Here is a 26,059-nt window from a genome sequence, read left to right on the forward strand (position 1 = left end):
GAACGTTTGAAGTTCCGTCTTAGAATTCGAACTCAGGTATTGGTATTTGGCAAACCAATAAGCTTATCGTGAAGTCAAAACACCATTTAGAATGAACAAATTGATAAACTCAAGGAACTTATAATAAACTATATGAATTATGCCAGTGGCGCAGGCACCTTTAGGGGAACGGGTTCGGCCGAACCCGTACAAAATTTTGTTTTTAGTGTATATATTAGGTAATTAGACATCGGACCCGTAGAAGTTTCAACATCGAACCCGTAGAAAACCAAAATCTAAGTGATAAACAATCGGTCACCCGTCCCTCGAAATTTTCCGAACCATAGAAAAAAGTTTCTGGCTACGCTACTGATTATTATGCTTGTTATGAAATTAATGATCTTGACATTCAAAAAAGTTATACGATTATTATTTAAACCAATATGCCACATTTTCTTTTATGTTATATCTAGTGAAGAGGACAAATAATAAGTCCCTAAAGTATCATGGTGACACCAAAGTCCTGATCGTAACTTTTGTTATATTTATTGAGAGCATTCAAAGTTATCTTTTGTTGACCAATAAGTGTGTCAATCTATTTTATAGGAGGAGCACCAACAATAAGAAATAAAAGACATGATTTGAGTTGTGAAGTTGATATGTTAACATGGGAAGACTACAAATCGGTGTCATTAACTCAACATGTAAGTTTATCTTTCGTTTACACTAAACGAGTTGTGTTTTGGTCATATGTTATAGTATTAGCTTTAGAGCCCGTGACACACACGAGATTATTCAAATTATAAAATCACAAGTAAAGCAAATAATTACATTATGTATATAAAAAGGGAAAATTCTCAAAATAAACGTTTATGAAAACATTTTTCAGGTTTTAGATGCCATTTGCAAGAAATTCCTAAAATGTGTATTATAAACTAGTCATGACGAGTAGTTTATGATTACACACGAGTAGTTTGTAGAACCACTTAAAACTTGCCACGTGCCCTTAAACTAACCGTAACGAGCATGTTCACTAATCATTTACTCGTCACGACTAAATAAGTTTCATGCCTCGTAATCAACGCTCACGAGTAATTCATAAGTCATTTAGTCGGGACGACTAGTTTACCTTGTTTACATTCTCTATACGAGTAGTTTATTAGTAGTTAACTCGGCGCGACTAGTTTAACCTTATAATCTACTTGGTTCGACTAAAAAACTTATGAATTACTCGTGGGCGTTGATTACGAGTCATAAAACTTATTTAGTCGTGACGAGTAAATGATTAGTAAATCTGCTCTTTACGGTTAGTTTAAAGACACGTGTTAGGTTTTAATTGGTTATACAAACCACACGTCACTACTAGATTATAATATCTATTTTGAGAATTTCTTGCAAATGACACTTAAAACCTGAAAAATGTTTTCATAAATGTTTATTTTGGGAATTTTCCCATATGAAAAACGTATTACATATATGCATGTATATATATTATGTGTACATAAATTAATTTTATTTATATCATAAAATGATTTTTTTTCAAATAAACTTAATAAAAAAATACACGTGCAAAAATGACCCGAGAACGTTCTTTCTATTGAAATTTTATTTTCAGTGTCATATATGTATAATTGAAAGAACCTTGGTTATGAACCAATTTCGGGAATAAGACTTCTCATAGTAGTAGTTCTAGCCACTCAGCCTAAATACAGAAGAATTTTATTGATATATTTATCAATTTACCACCCATCAAAGGAAAGGAGAATATTAAATTTATAACGACATATGTTCTTCAAGAACTATGTTTTCTGAGCTACACCATGAAAAAGATATTGATAAGTTTCAGGAGGCTTCTCGACTTTGTCATAATGACAACATATAAATAACATGTTAACACATTCAATTTTGTGAATATTTTGCTTTATTTGAGCGTATTTTTGCATGGCATGCTTCCCATACAACCGTCTGATCACTATTGAAAGAAAAATTAATGCTGACACAAATATTTCATATTTGATAAATGTTAGAAGCATTGATAGGTGTGGAGGTGGCATGTCAAAAGTGTTCGCAATATTTTCTTAAATTTTAATAGTCGAGGGAAAAATAATAACTTGGCAAATCTCGAACCTTTTGATTATTTCCAAAAATGCCCTTTTAAATCAATTTGAAACCCGAATAGTGTTTAAAATTCTAATTTTTATCCGTTTGACATTTTAAGTCAATACTTTGAACCCGTAACAAATTTGACGATAAATTTATTTGCATTCTCAAACTTTTAAAAATACTTAGATTTTCCATTTTTGACCCGTAACAAATTTTGACTTATATGTAGTTAACTTGTACAAAACAATCTATTTACCAACTTTTGACCCACAAAAATCAAATTTAAGTTCTACAAAAAACCCGAAACAATCCTTGATAAAAAAAACTAACAAATTAAATATGATAAACGTTGTTATTAGGGGTGCAAACGAGCCGAGCTGCTCGATAGCTACTCGGGATCGGCTCGTTAAAAAGCTCGAACGAATCGAGCTTAATCGAACCCGAGCCCGAGCTCAAGCCTAAAAGTAAGCTCGTTTAATAAACGAGCCCGAGCCCGAGCTTCACTTATCGAGCTCGAGCCGGCTCGCGAGCCTAAACGAGCCTGCCATTTATATAATTTTTTAAAATATATATTTAATAATTATTAATTAATATAAATATATATATATATATAGTGTTATAAAAAATAAATAAATATAACTAAATAATATATATATATATATATATATTATTTATACAGAAAATTATAATAGAAAATAATATATAAAAATAATTATATTATTTAAAAAATAACTAATAAATGGTAAACGAGTCGAGCCCGAGCCGAGCTCGAGCTTGAAAATCTACTCACGAGCCGAGCTCGAGCTTTGGAAATAGAGCTCGAAACGAGCCGAGCTCGAGCTTGAGCTCTGTGTAAGTTAAACGAGCCGAGCTCGAGCCTGGTCGAGCTCGGGCTCGGCTCGGCTCGTTTGCACCCCTAGTTGTTATGTCTAAAAGTGATTGGTATATTAGTATATACTATCCTTACATTTTAAGATATATATAACTTACTAAATTAACCGAAAAAATAAATGGATAGATTTAAAACATTTATTTATAATTTATAAATTTATATGACAATTTACAGTAATAATAATAATAATAATAATAATAATAATAATAATAATAATAGAGGACTGATTTTTACAAATGGATCGGCTTTGAAGCATATTTATTTAATTTATTGATTAAAAAGTTACTTTGTAAAAATGAAAGCATATTCGAGTTTTGGTTTTCTTTACAATCTTCTACAATATACGCAATACAATATGTTAATGATAACATTTGAAATTATATTCCTTTAAATATTTGACAAACATGTTTGTTGTTAATTTTTGAATTTCGCCAAGTATTTTGGAATTTATAATAAAATAATATGTCAATATTTACTTTTACAAAAATGTATAGATATAATAATAATAATAATAATAATAATAGAGTGTAAAAGGAAAGTGAATAATTATTGACTTATTACACATATTATGGTCAATTAAGATCTTAGTTTTAGAAGGAAAAGAATTTTAAAAATTAACCAAAAGATAACAAGTGTCCACAGTTATTTTACTCTATTAGCATAGGTAGATTTTGTCAAAAAAAAGAAACACACATTATATATATATATATATATATATGGATCTTGCGAGAAGTGATATTACAACGAGAAGTGCGAGAAGTGAATGTTTAACTCCATTAATCCATAATTTCACTCCTTTCATATGATGTTACATACATATATGTAGGTTGGTTGTATTTATGTTTTAATTACACATTCAAACCCACCTACAAACATATAAATGTATCGAGCCACATTCAAACCTATGTACCTACACACATACAAACATACGTACACGTATACAAACATACGTACCTACACACATACATATGCACCTACACATAAGAAAGAGAATGAAATTAGGGATTAATGGAGTTACATTTTCAATTCTCGCACTTCTCGCTGTAAAAAAACTTCTGAAATGATCCAATACTTATATATATATATATATATATATATATATGGAAATGATCAAGATAGAACTCCTCATTTGAGAGAGAACTAGAGATTTAATAAAAAATATTTTTAAATTTTTGTTTCTTTCATCCTTTTTATATGTTATTATTCACCACAAAAAATATAAAAATAAAAACTCGTTGTAATGCATATATGCAACACGTCGACTTTTTTATAAGGCATATGTGCAATAGTGTGTATTTTGATATGTGAAATAATGTTAAATAACATATATGCAGTTGTTTGTATTGTATATATGCAATAGTGTTATATTATATAGAAAAATTATAAAAATATCGATATAGTGCATATGTGCATTAGTGTTGTATTACGTATATTCATTAATGTGCATTGTATACAATTAGTAGTGTTGTATTTGTATATATTTAATAATGTGAAATGTATAATACAATTGTGTTGTCTTATATGCAATAAACACAATTGTATATATAAAATACACATTATTGCATATATGCACTACATCGACAGTTATTTTTTTAGGAACAATATCAACTTGTTAGAAGGTGAAACAAAAAGAAATTAAAAATTATATTTTTTGAAAAAGTTAAAGATAATTATCTGTTAGTTATCTCTTTAAGAGAAGTTCTTTCTAGACCTCACCCATATATATATATATATATATATATATATATATATATATATATATATCTAACTATATAATTGCCTACCATAAAATCCTACGTGTCGCTCTCAAGTTGTCCCCCATTCTTTAGAGCCACTAGATTGCTTGATTTCTAAATGGAGGCTTCTCATGCATTTGACCCGAAATCGCGGGTATGAGTTTTACCAAAACCAGATAGTCTTTAAATGTGTTATAACATCTCATTTATTTGTGAAACTCTTTCATAATCAAACAATAATTTTCGCGGGTCATGGATCTTACCAAACCCGGATAACCCTTAAATGGGTTATAACATCTCATTTATTTGTGAAATAACCCCTTAATCATCAAAGAATAATTTCCACCTGTTATGGGTCTTATCAACCCCTAATAGCTCTCAAATGGGTTATAAGATCTTATTTATTGGCAAATATTTTCATCCTCAAACCCTAATTTAATTTATCTTATTTACATGTTCTCCTTTGTTGGTCTATCATCTACATCGCTCGTTAACTTTCGATACTACCAGCCATCGTCAACTACATCAACGCCCCCTTTTTCATTAGACAAATATTTGTGTTCATGTTTGTTCATTTAAAAAATCAACATGTTCGTGTTCGTGTATTTTTGTTCGTTAAAAATCTAAAAAACCTACACATCTCAATTGGAAATACCCAAATGCAAAAAAAATATAATAACAAACTAATATATATGTATTAAATTAAAACAAACTATGTTAAAAAATAAAATAAATCATCATAAAATAGCAAAGCGATTAAAAACAAAAACTTAAATAAACTCCCGTAACACGGGAGGATCAAACTAGTATATATATATTTGTTAGGATTCTTGTATGATAAAACCCGAAACAAGAAACAAATAAAACAAGAAACAGTGAACCGGGCTTGTGTTTGACACAATTCCCTTAAACAGATTTGCGGTCTATTCCCAGGGTATGCCGGTTCAAAGCAGCAGCAGCGTACTACCGGACTTGATCACTTGCTTGAAATGAAACAGTAACGATGTTGAGGCAGAGAGGAAGAGAGAGCTGTGTGTTTTTGGTGTGTCTAGAACTGATGCATTGGTTCTGGTTTTATTGCCACAAAACCATAACATAAATCAATACTGAATAATGACCATTAAAGTGTAATAAAATTCAAATAATGGTCATTAGTGCAACAGTTGAAACCAAAAATAATAATTGAAACCAAAAATCATAATGATCATCATAAGATCATTAATAATCATTGACTAACAATTCAGTTATGAAATGAATCTAAAAAACGAATGCAAAAAATTACCTCACGCGGGCCCGGGTTTTTGGAGCTGTATTCATGTCCGCAGGACGTGCGGGCACGCACGAGTTCGAAGAATTTCTAGCCCAGAAACCCAAATTTGACTTGTGGTAAAACACATAATAAAGCTTCAAATGTGTAGTAAATGCCATACCTTTTAAAAAATCTTCATTTTGTTCCCAACCCGATGTGGGAGAAACTTTCACCACTTTCCTATTTAAGACATTCATTCACACACTTACACTTAAAACTTCCAACAATCCCCCACATAAATGGAGGTCAAAACAACATTATTCCGATTAGATTTCAGCAGTTGAATCTTTCATACAATAGGTAGGTGTTACCCTTTGAACCTTTGCTTATGAAGCGCACTTAGCCCACTGACTCTGAGTAGACAATGATGTCTTTGAACTCGTTTGCCGTTTGTGTAGACTACAATACACTTCACACAAGACTCTCCCTGATAAAGTCAAGTCCTCATAGTTATGTTCGTTATGGTCATGAACATGAGCCTGGTTCTGCAATAGTCATTAAGTATTGTTCCCAACAACACCCTTCAAAGCAACCCCACTTCTCTCTAACATAGGTGATTCACCATGTATGACTACCTTTGTTGAATCATTAAAAGCCATATGCTTAGTCTCACACTTGTCACTTTAGGAATGGACTAGGAATTTTACCTAGTCATGTAGTAAACTCCCTCTTAAATATGACTTCACTTAGTCAACAATGATAATTCCTGTATATATTAGTTGTCGTACTGTATCATGTCTACGTCTAATATGTCTGTTCTTACCATTATACATTGTGCTATGAGCTCTACCAATTGCCGACTGGCTATCACAATGTATACAAATGGCCGATGCCGGCTTAGGCCATCTTGGTATATCCTCAACAAATTGGCGTAGCCATTCTACATATTTGCCAGCTTTATCTAGGGCGTGGAATTCTGATTCCATTGTGGATCTAGCTATAACCATTTGCTTCGTTGATTTCCACGATATAGCAACATCTCTAAGTGTGAATACATACCAACTTGATTCTCTGGAATCATTCGTGTCATATATTCAATGCATCACAGTGTCCTTCGATAACTGCTGGATATCTGTTATAATGTAACCCGTATTCCCATGTGTATCTTAGATACCGAAGCAACTGAATCACATAGTTCCAATGAACAAAACTTGGGTTGTTCGTGTATCTACTTAGCTTGCTCACAGCATATGCTAAGTCTGATCTAGTGCAACTCATAAGATACATCAAGCTTCCGATAATTCTTGAGTATTCCAAATGGTTAACAGGTTCATCTCTATTCTTATGTAGATGTTGACTTGTGTCAATGGGAGTTATAACTACATTAGAGTTATTCGCATTAAAATTATCAAGAATCTTGTTCACGCAGTGGGATTGACTAAAACGAAGTTCACTTTGGGTTCGTGTGATTTAACTCCCAGAATCACATCCTCAAAACCCATGTCTTTCATGTCAAATCTTTCTTTTAGCATGTTCGTTGTGGACGTTATGATTTTGTCATCACTTCCAATGAGCATATCATCTACATATAGACACCAAATGACATATCCATCTGATATGTCCTTCACTTATACACATTTATCACATCATTGATTTTGAACCCAAAATCAAGCATGGCATGATCAATCTTTTAGTGTCATTGTTTTGGAGCTTGTTTCAATCCTTACAAGAATTTCATAAGTTTACACACATTATTTTCTTGCCTAATGGCTATGAAACCTCCAGGTTGTTCCATGTAAATTTCTTCCTCCAAATTTCCATTCAAGAAACCTGTTTTTACATCCATTTGGTGAACTTCCAAATTTCTAATAGCGGAAATAGGAAGAACCAACCTGATAGATGTTATTCGCGTAACTGGCGAATATGTATCAAAGTAATCTAAACCTTCACATTGCTTATATCCTTTGATCACCAACCTTGCCTTATACTTATTGATGACGCCATCTGGTTTCATCTTCTTTCTTGAAGATCGATCGATATCCTAGTGGTTTACATCCTTGAGGAAGATCCACTAGTTCCCAAGTATGATTTTGTAAGATAGAATCTATCTCACATTTGATGGCCTCCCTCCATTGAGGTCCTTCTGCGGAATTCAATGCTTGTTGGTATGTTTGAGGTCCCTCTTCTACCATGTAGGTAAGGAAATCAGGGTCATAGGATTTTACAGTCCTTTGTCGTTCCTCCTCTGTCTCAGCTTGTCTATGAGGTTCATCTCTTGCACCCTCGTTCTCTAGAATAGTTTCCTCAACCGATCTAGAATAACTCGGTTTTTCTTTACCCAATCATAGGAATACATGTTCAACCCATGATGCATTCTTTGATTCTATTATGGTGCCATTATTTATTCCAGGGTTCTTGGAATCATGCATAAGAAAACGAAATGCACCACCAAGACGGGTATATCCTATAAATACACAATCCATTGTTTTTGGTCCTATTAGTAGGCGTTTCGGTGGAGTCACCACTACCTTGGCTAGGCACCCCCACACTCACAAGTATTTATATGATGATTTATTTACCATCCATAATTTATATGGCGTTATATCTTTCTTCTTATTGAGTATCATGTTTAAGACATAATTCGTCGATAAGATTGCTTCCCCCCCACATGTCTTGGCTTACCCCATAACTTATCATCATGGCATTCATCATTTCTTTCAAAGTTTGGTTTTTATGTTTTGCTGTGCCATTTGACTGAGGGGAGTAAGGAGGCGTGAGTTCATGTATGATTCCATCTCTTTCACACAAATCAACAAAAGGTGAAACATATTCATCTCCTCGGTCACTCATTACTATATTGATTTTCCGATTTAGTTGATTCTCAACTTAGGCTTTAGTAACACCCCGGCTTAAGCGGAAACGCCTGAGTGTGACATACAGATTGCTCAAAACACATGTGACACTATTAAGTGACAATATTATCATTTTTTATTTTAAGCATCAAAATACACAAGTTCCAAGATAAAGAAATACAAGAAAAACAAGAACAATTCAACAACTTGTCCATTTATTAAAATACCCTAAGTTCTAATGTCTTCTTCGAGTATCATCCTCTAATAACGGTAACTGTAGCATATATATAAAATAAAGTCAAATAAATGAATAGTTGATGAGTTCACACAAGTTTTAATATAAATACATAAAAACCATACAATTCCATGAACTTGTAAAAACGCAAATAAGGGTTCTTTACACTCGAATCAAGGTCCTGAGTGTAAAGAACAAAAGAAGGTCCTTTCCCATTAGTACCAACCAACGTACTCGGATCGGAGTCCCTTTTTCGATCGAAAAACGATTCTGAGTGCAAGGGGGGGCGTATGATCATAGTTATCGAAGAATCCATTCACGTAATCATGAGCAAGTAACAAGGGGGTGTGAGAAACTCACAATGATTGGTGAGTGGAAGGATTGGATGTTGGTGTGACATGATCAATCGTAACCATGAAGCCTAAAACAAAGTTTAGAAATGTGTTTTACGCTAAGGGTAAGGAATACTAAATCTAATGAATAAATTATAAGATAAAAACAGGGAATAGATCAAAAAGGAAGATGAAATACAAAATCAGCTTTTGGACAAGAAACTGTTCTGTTTTATTTAAGGTATTTTAAATATCAAAAGAATTTATTATAAATCAAAACTTTCCAGACTACTAAACTAGAATGTTTTGAACAACTTTAATTTGAAAAAGTTTTACAAATTCGTACCCTAAATAGGCCAAAACAGCCATGTAAATCAGGGGGTATGAATCTGCGTACTGTTTATAAAATATTTATTGCGAACTCATACGAATGAATTAAAATGCATAAAAATAGTTTTTAGAACCATATTTCAATGAAGTTTATCAGAGAATCCGGCATTTCACCTTTTTCAGTTTGTTATGAACAAGATATGCCTCTTTCTTTGACGGCTAGATCTAAGTCAAAACTGTAACATCGCTAGAAAGTAATGTTTTTACCATTTCAAAAAGGATTTTGATGAAATAAAATTATGGACTTTTTTGGATATGATTGTGTAACATTTATGAGTATATATCATCAAAAATCCTTGGGTCATTTGTTTAAAATATAATGATTCGAATTAGAAAAAAGTAAAGATGGAAGAACGTTTCAAGTGTGACCTTCGTGTAATCGATCATCTCCTTGTGTTCTTTGTCTCATCCACCCTATACACCATGGTGTATGGATTTGTGGATTCCTAGACATAATTGTGTTATGATCTTGTGACCATCTGATTAACTAGTATGAACAAGAAATAAGATGAAGAATATTTGAATAATTAAAATCCTACATTTGAAATGAAAAAATAAAAAAAATAATTCTCTTGAACATGTCAAAGAGTGGTGTAAAGAATGAAATGAGTGGGAGTAGGTTCTTATGTATACTAAAATGAGGAGGTTACTCTTAAGAATATTTTAATGATAAAATTAATTAGGAGAGTAGTTTGGGGCAGGAGGTTTGACCAAAATCTAAATAATGCAGGAAAATATTTTTCATCTTTAAAAAAAATAACTTTAGGTAAAAAATAAATGTGACATAACTAAATTAAAAGGATGTACTTTTGTCAGTTTCGGCCCATAGGGTGGGCAGAGAGGGCAACAGCCCAAGGCCCACCATCTTTTAGGGCCCATACTTATTTTTAGGCATTTATTATATAATATATAAATAAACCATTACATGTTAAAAGATGTAGATTGGTGTAGCTGGTAAGTTCCCTTTCTTACAAACAGGTTGGTCATGTTCGATTCTTGTTGACAGCTTTTTTTTTGCTCAACAGGAAGAGCTTGCATCTAAAAGTTTTTTACTTTTTAATTTTATTTGTTGTTCAACAATCAACCGGAAGCATAAGCCACTAAAATTTGGTTCCAATCTTATTTGATTTTATTCTTGATTGCTAGTTTACTAGTATTTATGCACATGTGTCTTATGTTTCTTTATTTTTTTATATTTAAGAACAAAATAACTTTTGATTTAAAATAAAAAAAATGTTAAAAGAGACTCACGAATTTTTTAAGTATTCAAATTTGACCATTGTTACAATAACTTTGTTAATTATTATCATAATTATCATTGTAATATTTAATTTTATAAACAAGTTATTGATTTATTTTAATTTTCGGGGCCCATTTTTTCATTTGCCCCGAGCCCTCGAATTTTTTAGGATTCTTGGGGACGGCCCTAACTTTGGTTATGCATCAATAATGTTATTTATGTGATATTTGAATAAAGAAAAATCATGAATACAATACACATAATAGAGATTGACGAATGTCACATGAAATACATATAATACATGACACGAAACTATATATATATATTAATAAAAAAAACCAAAAATTTATAATGGGTAAGGCTTCTTAGTTTTAAAACTAACGAATGTTACAACTTTAAATAAGATAAACCTATCAATAGCCTCATCCTTACTCTTAAGTAAGTACACACATCAATACCTTGTACTATCATCAATGAACGTGATGAAGTACTTGTTCCCACCACGAGTAGGAATTGCTTTTAGATTACAAACATTAGTGTGAATCATTTCGAGGAGTTCGGTAAATCGTTCAATATTTTTGAATGACAATCCAGTCACCCTCTGAGGAGTTTTCCTTGGAAGGTTTTCTGTTTATTTGATTTTTACCTGTTCCTAGGCATACTCCTTTGGCCTCGTCCATAATAAGGAACATATGGATAATAGGGATAATTTTTGGCTATGTTACCAGGAGTTCCACAATATTAACAAGGTTGCCTCTTTACACGAAAAACATTATGGTCACCTCCTGATCGTGATGATTTGTGGGGACTTTCGGATTCCTTGTTAACCTTTTAAGTTTTAGTATTATTAACACAAGAGAATGTACATGAAGTACATTCTTTTACATTTTTTGGTACCTTATATTTACCAATTATAGTTGGTTTAACAGCATTAACATTTACCAAATTATTATTAATAGCAAAAGTGGAAGGTTCAAACACACAATTAGTGTTTTTAAAACATATCCCACACAAACATCAGCTTTAACACAACCAAAAAAAGAATCAGTCTTAAGTTCAAAATTATTTAAAACACATAGATTTGCCTCATCTTCTGACCAATCTTCGACTATTACTTCAACTGTACGTAAACTAGAGACATTAGTATCACCCTTTTGACTAAAAATGGGCTCAATGGGTTTGAGCGAGCCTTTTCCCACAGTTTCATTTTCTTCTTTCTTACCATACTGTTAATGTTATTCCCTCTCCTCATCTTCTTTAGTTATGGGAAATGAAGAGTAATTATTATTGAATGGAGGGGGAACCTGATTAAACCAAAGACACATGCCCTTATTATCTTTGTATGTAAGTTGATGCTCAATTATGTTCTCAACCACTGCACTAGATAAGTCAAATTTCTTAAAATTAAACTCAATTTCTATAAATTTAGCATTTATTTTGACAGTCTCTAATCTTGACGCGTCCAGTTCAGCGGTTATTTGGCTATATTATTTTTAGTGTCAATGTAAATACAACCTTTCCTACTTGAATCCTCTTAAAGTTTGGCAATATCCCCTTTTTGGGCATCTGTTTTATTATTATATAAATTTTCATTAGCCTTAAAGGTATTGTTAGCATGTTGAATATCTTCCATTTCCCTAAGAAGATTATCATAATGAATTCTATATATGCCAACTTTATCGATGCATGCTTAAGAACAAAGTTTAGAATTTACCTATTTGGAGAGGGGTGGAAGATACCATAAAGGCGAACTTAAGCTCTTTCACCTTCTCTTCAGTTTCATTCTTCTCTTCAACTGCATCAACTTGAGCTAAGTTAGCCAACTCTTCTTCCAAGTTAGTGCTTTCATTTGCTCCTCCCATCCAAACTGTTGAGCCACCATAGCTTTCTCATTGTTCGATCCAGCTGATCCTGTATATCCAACTTGAATCAGTGCCCTCTTATTGTTGGGTTCCTTAGCAGGGTTAGTGCATTTACGAGCAAAGTGACCCGGCTCGGGACAGTTGTAGTACGTGAGCTTTCCTTTGTTAAAACCCACCTTCTTGTCATTTGTAAAGGCCCAATTGTTTCAGCCAGTCTTCTTAGTAAAAATCCTTGCTCTAAAGACTGTCATAGCCAATTTCCATGAGATATCCACCTCTTTAACATCTTCAGGATTAATATGATCCAATTCAGCAAACCTAACTAGTGGAACTATGACACCGGAAAGAAAGGCATCGTAGCAGTTCATGAAACCTGCTATCTAGGCAATGTTCTACTCATTTTCCTTAGAGATTGTGTGCATCTGAGGAGCTATCTTTATACTTGAGCTTGATGGAGTAGCAACTGTGTTCCTGGAGAGGCTTTAGAGGGTGTGTTTGAGTGATAGATTGTGGTGACTTGTTCAGTGTGATCTAAACATAGCAAACCCATCATGGTCTGAGAAGGCTATGTTGATGGATGAGTCAAACCATCAAAGTTGTAGGAGCTAGCATGACTAATAGCACGTTGCTTGTCATCCATTTCAAAGGCAAATCACAGCCTTCATCTCATTTATGGTCGTCCTATCCAAATCCTTAGTCTTCTTAATTACAACAACATTCATATCCCAACTTTTAGGAAGTGAATTCAGAAGTTTCTTGTTGACTTCCAAGATAGTCAACTCAATTTTGGCCTATTTCATTCGTGTGACAAGTTTGGTGAACCTTTGGAGTTATGCATGAAGAGATTCACCCAGAATGTGATCAAGCATATTAAAATCCTGACACAACAAATCCTTCTTACTTTGCTGCATGTTTACATTTCCCTCAAACACATCAATCAGAGCCTTCCACAAAGCCTTGGCTGACTTGATTTCTGAAAAACCAAGAGCAATATCAGAAGCCAGAGCTAGAGTAAGTGTGGATAAGGCTCTTTCATCGTCATCAACCTTCTCAAAATCAACATCAGTGAATTGCTAAACTGGTTTTGGGGCCACAGTCGTTTCTTCGTCATCTAGCTCATAAGTGATGATGGTAGGACCCCTTAGAATACTCCTCCAAGCCTTGGAGTCTTTCATTCTTATGCATTTCTCAAACCTAAACTTCCATTCCTCATAGCCTTTAGCATTCAGCAACCGTGGAATCCATTCGTGGTTCCTATCACCGAATCAAGTTCTTAACGAATATTTGTGGAGACAATGCTATCCTTTGACTCAAATGTAGCAGATTTAACTAAACCGAAAATAAAAAATAACACTAAGAAATCCCTTAGCAAGCCGAAAATCGTCACTTTCACCGAAAACCAGCTTTTGCTAAAACTTGTTGCTACCGAGAACCAGTCATCACCGAGAACTCGATTGATAGAGAACTAGTGATGGCCGAGAGCCTATTGTTACCGATAGCTCCTTCCTGCTGAGAACTGGAGAAGCCAGGAACCAAATTTGAAGATAAGTCAAAATCGATAAATCTAAGAGATCTTGATATCTTTTGAATTTCAAAGAAAATTTTGCTCAATCTTATCCCAACTCAACAAGCCAGAAGATATGATAAACACAAAGACGATGTTCTTCGATATCCAACTGCCTTCAATGACCAAACAACCAAAATATAGCCGAAACCCACAAAAATTTTTAAAACTCCAATTACTCCGAAAAATTTAAAAACACCAGTTTCTTGAATCTTTGATATCACAATCGAGCCTAGAATAGGTCTATAGTCTCTGGTACCAACTGTAAGTCTCGAGGTAGGATCTTTCAATGTTAATATCAAGTAAACACTTTGTTAGGCGGGAACTAACAAAGTGGTGATTCAAGAACTATAGTAAAATAAGGAGTAACGAACCCGATATAGACTTCAAAGCACACGTATTATAACTTCAGGTACTTATGTCCCTTTAGCAAACCGATTACAAAAGTTGGTTCCTCGTAATGTATAACCCTAAACATTGATAAACATATGTATATATAGGGTAGTACAAGCCACACTGGCCAAGCTCAATCTATACCCAAAACCCATCAAGCCCACCGAAACCCGTCAAGAGATTTTGGTCAATACTAAACAATAATGTAGACACTATACAAAGAATAAACCACAAAATATGTCATAACAGTGAAGAAGTCGCTTACCCACTTTATTAAGTCTTTACTACATATAGCTAGCTAGGAAAACAAGGCTCCTACAAATAGATGTTAAACCATTTGTACTTATGTGTGACACCGAGTCTCCACCCAAGGTGGCATAAGCTTAAACACGTGTATGAGTGTGTGTGTGTGTAAGAGTTCTTCATGTAATCATTCCTCTTGTAGGTCCACCGTAACGTGGATATAAGCAGTTTTCATATATAGATAACGGACATAGTAGAAATTGACTCGGTTACCTTTCGTAACAATCCGGAACGTCTCAAAAATAGAAAACAACAAGTAGAACAAGGAACCAAATGACAATCACAACCAAAATTCCTTTGGATTTTAATAACGAAGAGCTAAAGTTATGAAGAGGTTACCATCAAGAAAGAATGTTAAAACCCCAAGCATTAGAGGTTCTTATAAACCTCACATTCTATTTATAGAAAGAGACCCCCATGTGGTTTCTAGTGGAGTTATGGGCTCAAATAATTAGAAATCCGGCCCATGGGACATTCGGATCTCTCGATCCATTTACAAAATATAACTTCAAACTAAAATACAATAACTACAACAAGGATAATGATAAATGATATGTACTTGTAATTACTAAAGATTTCGTCAAAATATGCATCAACACAACTATTGTGAACTCGTAAATTATCAATGAAATCATACAACTGCACATCTATTATTGAGTGTTTCATCACTGATTATTCATCCATTTATTTATTGTGATATATCATAACACAATATCCGCCTAGAATTATTCAAGAACGATACACGTGTCTTAAGAAGATCTTGATGTAAATTCGTATTGAAATTCATATTGAATTCAGATTTGCCAATTGGTATCAGAGCCTACGTACTCTAAATTGAGGCATCATGATTCTCAATTGATTTAATCGTTCTTGAATTCCTCTACATACATTATAGAAAAGGTAAAGTGTGATGAGTTTTTGCACAAATTTAGGCAAAAGTAATGAGTTGAAGCTTAAATTCTTCAAATTGATGCTCGATTTATTGACTTGATCATAATTACTATGTCAGATTTATACATAATTTGTTCAATTTTGAGAATCAGTTTGTTATTAAAAGTCAATATTTTTAAGTAAAGTTGAAATTAGATTACTAGGGTAAAAAAGGAGTTCCACAATCTAAAGAGCGTGATTTAAGGATCGATTAATGATTTCCACATGTTTTGGATCAATTGTAATGCTCAATTCTTTTTATCCAATTTGGATTCATTTGTTCCTTGTTGATCTATCTAGCCATCATAAATGTTCAACTCACACTCATATGTTGATCATATTACTCATAGTTGTTTGCTACTGGTCTGGTAAACAACTAAAAGTTCCTCGCATAAGTGAAAGTTGATGTGCCAATGACAAAAAACGTGACATTAATTATAATTTCCCCAAGTGATATAGAGCTCCGTTGTTACTTGAAACTGTGTGTTTGAAATACTATTCAAAATGAAGGAGAAATCTTCTAGATAGCTTTTAAACATTGAATGAGGTTGACGCATTTACATGTCCTTCTCCATTATTGAGAAACCGCTTTTAATGAGTATTGCAAGGTTGTAGAGACATCTACATTGAAGCTGCCACAACGATATCAAAACGCTAGATTATGCTATCCTCCATGGCATGCACATATGCGACATACGAGTTATGATTCTTCACACCCTTTGGGGTCTCAACTTGTTTCTAAGTTATAAGGAAATATTATCAACGTAAGGTTTCAAAAACATACCACTTCAAAGTTCCTTTCTCCCCTTATGTATGACATGTGCCCGCTTTTTTCTTCATAAATGGAGTATATTAAACAATCAACTTGAAGCATCAATATCACATTTATCTTAGCTCCATCGTGGATACAGTTTAGTTTATACAAATCTCACATATAGAAGAAAACAAACCGAGTAGTAGTGATAGATCCAAAGCTTTTTATAAATTCGGGCACAAAATGGGTTAGCACAAATAAAGTTGGGTCATAACAAGTTCGTTGAAAACAAGCTAGGTTAAAATGAGTCGAAGAATTACAATTCACACGCATTTACTTAGCTATATGTTGTAAAACTATTAAGGAAAATTAGATACTAATGTCGCACCCTTATCTAAGGCCTAGGCGTGTGATCCAATAGTTGGTACCACAAGTGTAAATAAATCAGAGTTACGTTAATTTAGCGGAAGTCTTACAAACTTGTGGATTTAATTTATAAATATTTACATAAAACAAAAGCTGGGATTTTAAAAGATTCCCGAACTTAAGTACAAAAGTTTACTTGTTTTTATATTACAAAACCACCATCATTATATATTAAAGTTTGAACAAAAGATCCGAGCCATCGGATTTAAACATAGCACTTCGATGCTTCCAATTGCTACTCTTGTTCACCTGCAAAATGTAAGAAAATACGTAAGCAACGAATGCTGGTGAACACGCTGACGCAAAATATTTTCTTTTACTTTATTACCCCTCGAGACTACGCCTGCCTCGGCCCAACGTGGCTTAAGAATAACAAATTTAAATAACACATTATAAACATGAGCCTCTACTCTAGGTCACCTCAGCAAACACCGCAGCGTTCGACTTAGTTAAGTACCCGTAAATATACACAACGGTCGTACTCCCTGCATGAGAGCGTCCTACGACCAAGGGTGATGCGATCACGCCCATTCATCGCATAGTACCACCTATGTAAGGATCCAGACATACGTATACCACAGCCTGAGGGCTAGGTTCATACCCTTATTTATAACGGTTTTTAGGAACACATAGTTCCTTGTAAACAATTTCATATAACATGTTTGACTCATTTAAAATCAAGTTTAAAAGTTTGGGGGCGTATTCACCTTTTCTCTTTAGGATCGGCTTCACTCACCGTCCAAGGGCCTTTCCCTTATTTATCTTGCACCTATAGTACGAGTATAAATATTTGTTAGTCGGATACACGATCCGGCTTAAGACCTTTAGTCTTATTTTATATGTCAACCTCGATGAACTTTTAGTTCATTTTCTTTTACTTGAAAACCTTTAGTTTAAAAGTAAATTATAAACCTTTAGTTTATATTAAAAACCCGACGTTTCTTCTTCTCTAAGAAACGTATTCTTTTTCTTTTATTATTTAAGAATACTGATTATTCATTAAATAATATTTTCATAACAAAGAGCATACATATATACTTACACACATATATACGTAATCACATCCGATATCTTATCTTTCATTCATTCATTTGTTATGTTTATTTCTCTTTTATCGAGGTATTGAGTATAATCCTCGACTTAAGGCTTAAGCCTTTAATATAATATTATATTATATTCAATTGATATGACGCCTAACCTTATTGGCGTATTGGAAACCCTACGAAATCGAGCAGCACTCCGACGCCGCTTTACTTCTTGATCAACTCTTTTCTCGACACGCAATCAATGAACGCCAAACTTCAACACACGTTGGCACGTACTTCGAGAACAAACGCCATTCTTGGTATGTGGGTGGAGGGTGGCACGCACTTCGAGGAAACGTTGGTACACAAACGAGGAATCGGGGCACGCAAAACGAGGGATTATGACACATTTATCGAGGCGGGTCGTTAATATGATTGTTGGGATTCTAGAGAGAGGTTAGAGAGAAGTAAGAGAGCTGTTTGGGATGTGAAAATATGAAATCCCGGACCTGCTATTTATAGACATTTTCTGGGGGTCCCATTGCGGTACGCGACCCACTTCAGGGCACCCGTCGCGTACCGCGACGTAGCCCTGGTGACGCAGACAGTAGGTCTGCCACGTGTTGACACGTGGCAGACGGTGTGCCACGTGGTGGACGTCGTGCCACGTGTGGCCACGTGTCGGGACACGTGGCGACCGGTGTGCCACGTGTGAACACGTGTCGTGCCACGCGTCTCGCTGTCAGACATCCCGTCGCGGTACGCGAAGGGTTTCTTTTATGATCCATCGCGTAACGCGACGGGTCAAAAATTCAGAATTTTCATTTTTGAACCCTCAACTTTGAAATTTGGCCATTTCAGTCCTTATACTTTGGAAAGTTTACATTTGAACTCGAAATTTTCACGATGTTACATCCTCCCCACCTTGAAACAAATATCGTCCTCGAGATTGCTTTACAAGAACAAGTGAGGGTATTTCTTTCTCATTTCCGATTCGAGTTCCCAAGTATATTCAGGCCCTCTACGTGAGTCCCATTTTACCTTCACAATTTTCAACGTTCTTTTCTTTGATTTCTTTGTTTTCGAATATTTGATTTGAATTGGACGTTCTACGAATTTTAAGTTCTCATTTATTTCAACGTCTTTTAATGGCATAGCCAAAGATTCATCGGTCAAACACTTATGCAGATTCGAAACATGGAATACATCGTGTATCCCTTGCATTTCCTCGGGCAGTCGCAAACGGTATGCAACAGTGCCGATTCGTTCGAGTACCTCAAAATGTCCAACAAATAGAGGACTTAGTTTTCCTTTCTTACCGAAGCAAACAACGCCTTTGGCGTAACTTTCAATAAAACTTTGTCACCGACTTTGAATTCCAACGACTTACGACGGACATCGGCGTAACTCTTTTGGCGATCATGTGCCGTCTTAAGTCGTTCTCGGACTTGGAGAATCTTGTCGGTGGTTTCTTGGACTACTTCAGGTCCAGATAATTGATTGTCTCCTGTTTCAGACCAACACACGGGCGTTCTAAACTTTCGACCATATAACGCCTCGAATGGTGCGGTTTGCATACTTGCGTGATAGCTATTATTATACGAAAATTCCATTAGGGGTAAGTGGTCATCCCAACTTACACCTAAGTCGATCACGCAAGCGCGAAGCATATCTTCCAACGTTTGAATCGTCCTTTCGCTTTGCCCATCAGTTAGTGGATGATAGGCGGTGCTAAGGTTCAACTTTGTACCAAGTGCTTGTTGGAAGCTTTTCCAAAAGTGAGACATAAAACGACTGTCTCGATCAGATATTATAGACAGCGGTACTCCATGCAAAGAAACGATGGTGTTTACTTAGATACGCGCTAATCTATCCATAGAGTATAACTAATTAATGGGTATGAAGTGTGCGGATTTCGTGAGACGATCCATAATTACCCATATTGCATTGTGTTGTCGAGTCGTTTTTGGGAGTTTGGTAATGAAATCCATAGTGATTAACTCCCACTTCCATACAGGAAGTTCGGGTTGCTGAAGCAATCACGAAGGCTTTTGGTGTTCAGCCTTTACTTTCATACAAGTTAAACATTTCGCAACATGCGAAGCGACATCCCTTTTCATACCATTCCACCAATAGTTGGCTTTAAGATTGTGGTACATTTTATCGCTCCCGGGATGCATCATGTATTTTGACTTATGAGCTTCGTTCAAAATTTTCTCACGCAAACCTCCAACGATTGGTACCCAAATCCTATTGCCTAGTCTAAAGATACCATCATCACCTTTGACTAGCGATTCGATGGTGTCGTTACGTTTTTCATCGGAGATTTGGTTTTCATTGATTGCTTGAGTTTGCGCGGATTTGATTTGATCGAAAAGATCGATTTGAAGTTCTAGGCGCAATGCTCGAACCCTTTTGGGCTTCTCATGTTCCTTGCGACTTAAGGCATCGGCCACAACGTTGGCCTTGCCTTCATGGTAAACAATCTCGCAATCATAGTCATTGAGAGTTTCCATCCATCGCCGTTGGCGCATGTTAAGATCATTTTGATCAAAAATGTGTTTTAAGCTTTTGTGATCAGTGTACACGATAAATCTTACTCCATAGAGATAGTGCCTCCATATCTTAAGTGCAAAGATTATGGCGCCCAACTCTAGATCATGAGTTGTGTAATTCTTTTCGTGTACCTTGAGTTGACGAGAGGCGTAAGCGATAACTTTCTTGCGTTCCATTAGTACACATCCCAAACCAGAATGGGACGCGTCGCTAAAGACCACAAAATTCTCAGTACCTTCTGGTAGAGCCAAGATAGGTGCTTGGGTGAGTTTTTGTTTAAGTATATCGAACGCCTCTTGTTGCTTCGTTCCCCATTCATACTTGATGTTCTTTAGAGTTAAGGAAGTTAAAGGAATAGGGATTCGAGAGAAATTTTCGATGAATCTTCGGTAATAACCGGCCAAACCTAAGAAACTTCGGATCTCAGTTGGTGTCTTTGGGATCTACCACTTAGAGATAGCGTCTATCTTAGCGGGATCCACTTGAATACCGTTAACGTTGATGATGTGACCAAGACATTGTACCTCGTGCAACCAGAACTCGCATTTCGAGAACTTGGCGTACAACTTCTCGGTTTTAAGACTTTCAAGCAAAGTACAAAGATGGACTTCATGATCAGCCTTGGACTTTGAATAAATAAGTATGTCGTCGATGAATACGATAACGAATTTATTCAGGTAAGGCTTGCAAATACGGTTCATCATGTCCATGAACACGGCCGGAGCATTAGTAAGTCCAAACGGCATGACCGTGACCTCATAATGTCCATACCTTGTTCGAAAAGCTGTCTTTGGAATGTCTTCGGATTGGACTTTAAGTTGGTGATAGCCGGAACGAAGATCGATTTTAGAAAAGAAGCTAGCACCTTGTAGTTGGTCGAAAAGATCATCAATACGAGGAAGTGGATAACGGTTCTTGATTGTGACTTTATTCAATACATGATAATCAATACACATTCGCATGGAATCATCTTACTTCTTGACAAACAAAATTGGCGCTCCCCAAGGCGACGAACTCGGTCGAATGAAACCTTTTTCCAATAGCTCATAGAGTTGTTTTCTTTAACTCCTTCATCTCGGTCGGCGCTAAGCGATACGGAGCTTTGGCGATTGGAGCAGTACCAGGAATAAGATCGATCCTAAATTCTACTTCGTGGTCGGGAGGGATTCCGGGAAGTTCATCAGGAAAGACTTCAGAAAAGTCGGAAACGATAGGAACGTCTTTGATTTCTTTTGTCTTAGATTCTTCGGTGACGTAAGCCATGAATGCGAGACATCCTTGATTTAAACATTTGTTAGCCCTAATCATAGAGATTATGCTAACTTGGCCAGCGTCTTTGTCCCCTTCAATTCGAATCATTCGCTTATCGGGGCTTGAAGTTCAACGATTTTGCTATTGCAGATGATACGGGCATAGTTATCGGATAACCAATCCATACCAAGTACAATATCAAAACCATCCAGACTCATGGGCAACAAATAGATAGGCAACAAATAACCAGCTAAAAGGATTTTTCCGTTTTCAAGGGCTTCGGAGATCTTAACGATTTCACCGCTAGCAGTCTCGACGCTTAGAGTTTTATCTAACTTTAATAAAGGTTCGTTTAATAGGCTACAAAAATTATAATCTATAAAACTTAGATTTGCACCCGAATCAAATAAAACTCTAGCATAGGTGTCGTTGACTAAAAACGTACCGGTGATGGTTTCCGGCAAGTCATCGGCTTTCTTTGTGTCGAGTACGAAGACTCGAGCGTTTCCTTTTTTATCCTTGCCACTTCCACCCGCACCACCAGCAGCGGGTTTGTTCTTTGGGCACTCGAAACTCAAATGGCCCATCTCCTTGCAATTGTTGCAAGTCATCTTCTTCTTCCAGCAATCAGCAGCATGGCGACCTGTGCGATTGCATGATTCACAAACTTTAGAAGGTGGGGCGAAGTTGCATCGTCCCTTGTGATACCTCCTACAAGTCTTGCATTGCGTGGCATTTGAATTAAATCGACTTTGGTTCACGCCTTTTCCTTTGAATCGATTGTTTCCTCCACTCATCCTTCCGTGAGTTGTTGTTGTCGTAACCCTTTTGTCTTCTTCTTTGTTACGAACCATGCCGCCCATCAAATATCCGGCCAACTCCATCGCAGAGTCAGCGGTTTGAGGTAAGTGTGACCTTACCATGTCGCGGATTTCCTGCGGTAATCCCCATATGTATCGTGTGACTTTGCTGGACTCAGGGTTAACCAGCTGGGAAACAAGGCGACAATACTCATGAAACTTGGTATTGTATTCTCGGAGGTTTGTCCCTACGACCTTAAGATTGAGAAACTTTGTTTGTATCTGGTCGGTCTCATGCATGGGACAGAATTTTGCCATCACCAAGGCTTTAAACTCACTCCAACTCAAACTATACATCATCTCTTTTCGTTTGCTCATCAACAGAGCATTCCACCACTCGTGAGCCTCTCTCTTGAACATAAGGGCAGAATATTGGATCTTTTCATCCTCAGAACATTTACTTGTTATTACAATCGTTTCCATCTCCTCAAGCCACCTCACCGTAGTGATGGCTCCCTTATCACCATGAAACTCATTTGGTCCATAGTACTTGAAGTCTTTAAACGAACACCCACTAATTTTCATTTTCTTAAACTTTTGCCTAACTCCAGCGTCGGCGTTAGACTCATGAACACTCTCTTCGACACGAGACGGGTTCTGACGGGATCTTTCGGATTTTCGAGAAGGATTAACGGAATGAGAATGTTTTGAATTTTTCGATTGAGACCTAGCTATGGACTCTTCTCTCACCGCATCCTTAATCATCTTTTGAATTTTAGTCATGTATTTTTCGGGAATATCATCATCTTGATTTCCCGCGGGGTCTTTCCCCTTGTCTTTCATTTCTTTCTCTTTTCGTGCATTCTCGTTTTTCTTGCTTTGTTCAGACATATTTCTTTTTCTTTTCAAGTTAGGTCTGAAAATTTAACAACGTTTCTTTTATTACACACAAATTTTGTTATACATACATACATATATATATATATATCACAAGATATATATATATATATATATATATATATATATTACAATACTAATATATATATATCGTTCCAACGATATATATATTATCCTATTATTACATGAGAACGTTTCAGACGTTCTTTATTACACCCATATCATATAAAACTATATTACACATAGCTTCATATCGCATTCTTCTTTCCACCATCTTTAATCCTTCAAGAACTTCTTCACAACTTTTGTTAATTTGTTGCATTTGCGAAGAAGTGCTTCTCCCATGTTCTTTTTCTTCTTCCCTTCCTCAACTACCTTCTTTCTCCAGTCGTCGGTTTCGTGCAAAGCGCGATCCAGATGTTCCCATACGACTGCGGGACTACGTTTGGGTATCCATATTGTGGAGGTGGGTCGCGGTAACCCAATGTCACCATCTCGTAGTGATTCCTCGGTTCTGGATACGGAACGTAAGTCTGGTCAGATGCAAGGTAGAGGTATGTCTTGGCGGCTTGATTTTGCTCACGAATCTCATCCGCTTAATCTTGAATTGAAGGAATCCTTCCTTGAAATGGTGGGAAGCTTGACGAAGCTTGGTTCCTTAGTTGCTCCAGATATTGAACATACGGATCGACGGAACCGTAGCTTGGGTTCTGGGAAGTGAGTGATCCATCCATTGAGCTTGACATCTCATTGGTGTTTCCAGGATGCTCTTCTTCCGGTTCTTCCTCATTTTCTTCTTCAAGGTCCTCCTCTTCATCGGGGTCCTCTTCTTCTTTGGGATCCTCCTCTTCTTCCGATTCATCTTCCTCCATAGGTTGTGTAATTTCGTTCTCCATTGGGGGCATTTTGAAACTTTCGTAGGGCATCATTACCCTCGTTTTGGGCTTGCGGGATGGCCCTTCGTCATTGTTGGGTTGCGAGTTGACTTCATTCATGGTGGAGCTTCCAGTAAGCCATCTCTGGGGGTCAGAGTGGCACTGCATCCAGTCGGAGGATGGGGTTCGTGGTTCTTCTTTTATGGGTCGGTTTGAAAGGAAGGCATAGGATGGGTGTGCATTTGGGAAATATCCAGTGGGGTAATATTGTGGTTCTTGTGATGGTTGATAAGTGGGAATCTCCGAGGGTTGATACATAGGTATGGTTGGTGGGTGATAGCTTGAGTGTCTTGGTGGTTCGTTTCTTGGTGGACTATCGGGAATGTCTATTGGGTAGTGTCTACTTCCGGGGTAGTACATAGGTTTGGTCAAATCGTGTTCCACATCTTGGTCAAAATATGCTTCATAGTATCCTTCACTCATGTTATCCTCGGGGTAGGGTTCAGCGATTCCTGCTTCCTTGGCTTTGCGTACATAGTTTTCCATCCAACTTTTGAATGGCATCTACATTATGGGTGGTTTAGAATGTGGAGGGAAAGAAAAGGTTACCAGCCTATCTTATCCCTAAAACACATAAACAATTATTTCCTATACTTGGATCGAAGCTTGGGTATGGTTTTATGATACCCAATTCGCTAAGATCGATGGCTCTGATACCAACCTGTCACACCCCTATCTAAGGCCTAGGCGTGTGATCCAATAGTTGGTACCACAAGTGTAAATAAATCAGAGTTATGTTAATTTAGCGGAAGTCTTATAAAACTTGTGGGTTTAATTTATAAATATTTACATAAAACAAAAGTTGGGATTTTAAAAGATTCCCGAACTTAAGTACATAAGTTTACTTGTTTTTATATTACAAAACCACCATCATTATATATTAAAGTTTGAACAAAAGATCCGAGCCATCGGATTTAAACATAGCACTTCGATGCTTCCAAGCGCTACTCTTGTTCACCTGCAAAATGTAAGAAAATACGTCAGCAACGAATGCTGGTGAACACGCTGACGCGAAATATTTTCTTTTACTTTATTACCCCTCGAGGCTACGCCTGCCTTGACCCAACGTGGCTTAGGAATAACAAAGTTAAATAACACATTATAAACGCGAGCCTCTACTGTAGGTCAACTCAGCAAACACCACAGCGTTCGACTTAGTTAAGTACCCGTAAATATACACAACGGTCGTACTCCCTGCAGGAGAGCGTCCTACGACCAAGGGTGGTGCGATGAAGCCCATTCATCGCATAGTACCACCTATGTAAGGATCCAGACATACGTATACCACAGCCTGAGGGCTAGGTTCATACCCTTATTTATAACGGTTTTTAGGAACACATAGTTCCTTGTAAACA

General features: G+C 36.1%; 1 protein-coding gene across 2 annotated transcripts in view; it reads left to right on the forward strand.

The window, feature by feature from the left end:
* The first annotated feature begins 601 nt into the window (after positions 1-601).
* The window catches only part of LOC143584773 (abietadienol/abietadienal oxidase-like), a 48,353-nt gene continuing 22,895 nt past the window's right edge, over positions 602-26,059 (forward strand). For both annotated transcript variants that reach the window (XM_077066744.1, XM_077066745.1), the window contains exon 1: positions 602-683. In XM_077066744.1, coding sequence (XP_076922859.1) covers positions 639-683 — 45 coding nt within the window. In that variant the 5' untranslated portion in view covers positions 602-638. The remainder of the gene's footprint in view (positions 684-26,059) is intronic.

This window comes from Bidens hawaiensis, unplaced genomic scaffold, assembly GCF_021521415.1.
Source record: "Bidens hawaiensis isolate Kalapana, Puna unplaced genomic scaffold, B.hawaiensis_p1.1 tig00033307_1, whole genome shotgun sequence".
Classification (NCBI taxonomy): domain Eukaryota; kingdom Viridiplantae; phylum Streptophyta; class Magnoliopsida; order Asterales; family Asteraceae; genus Bidens; species Bidens hawaiensis.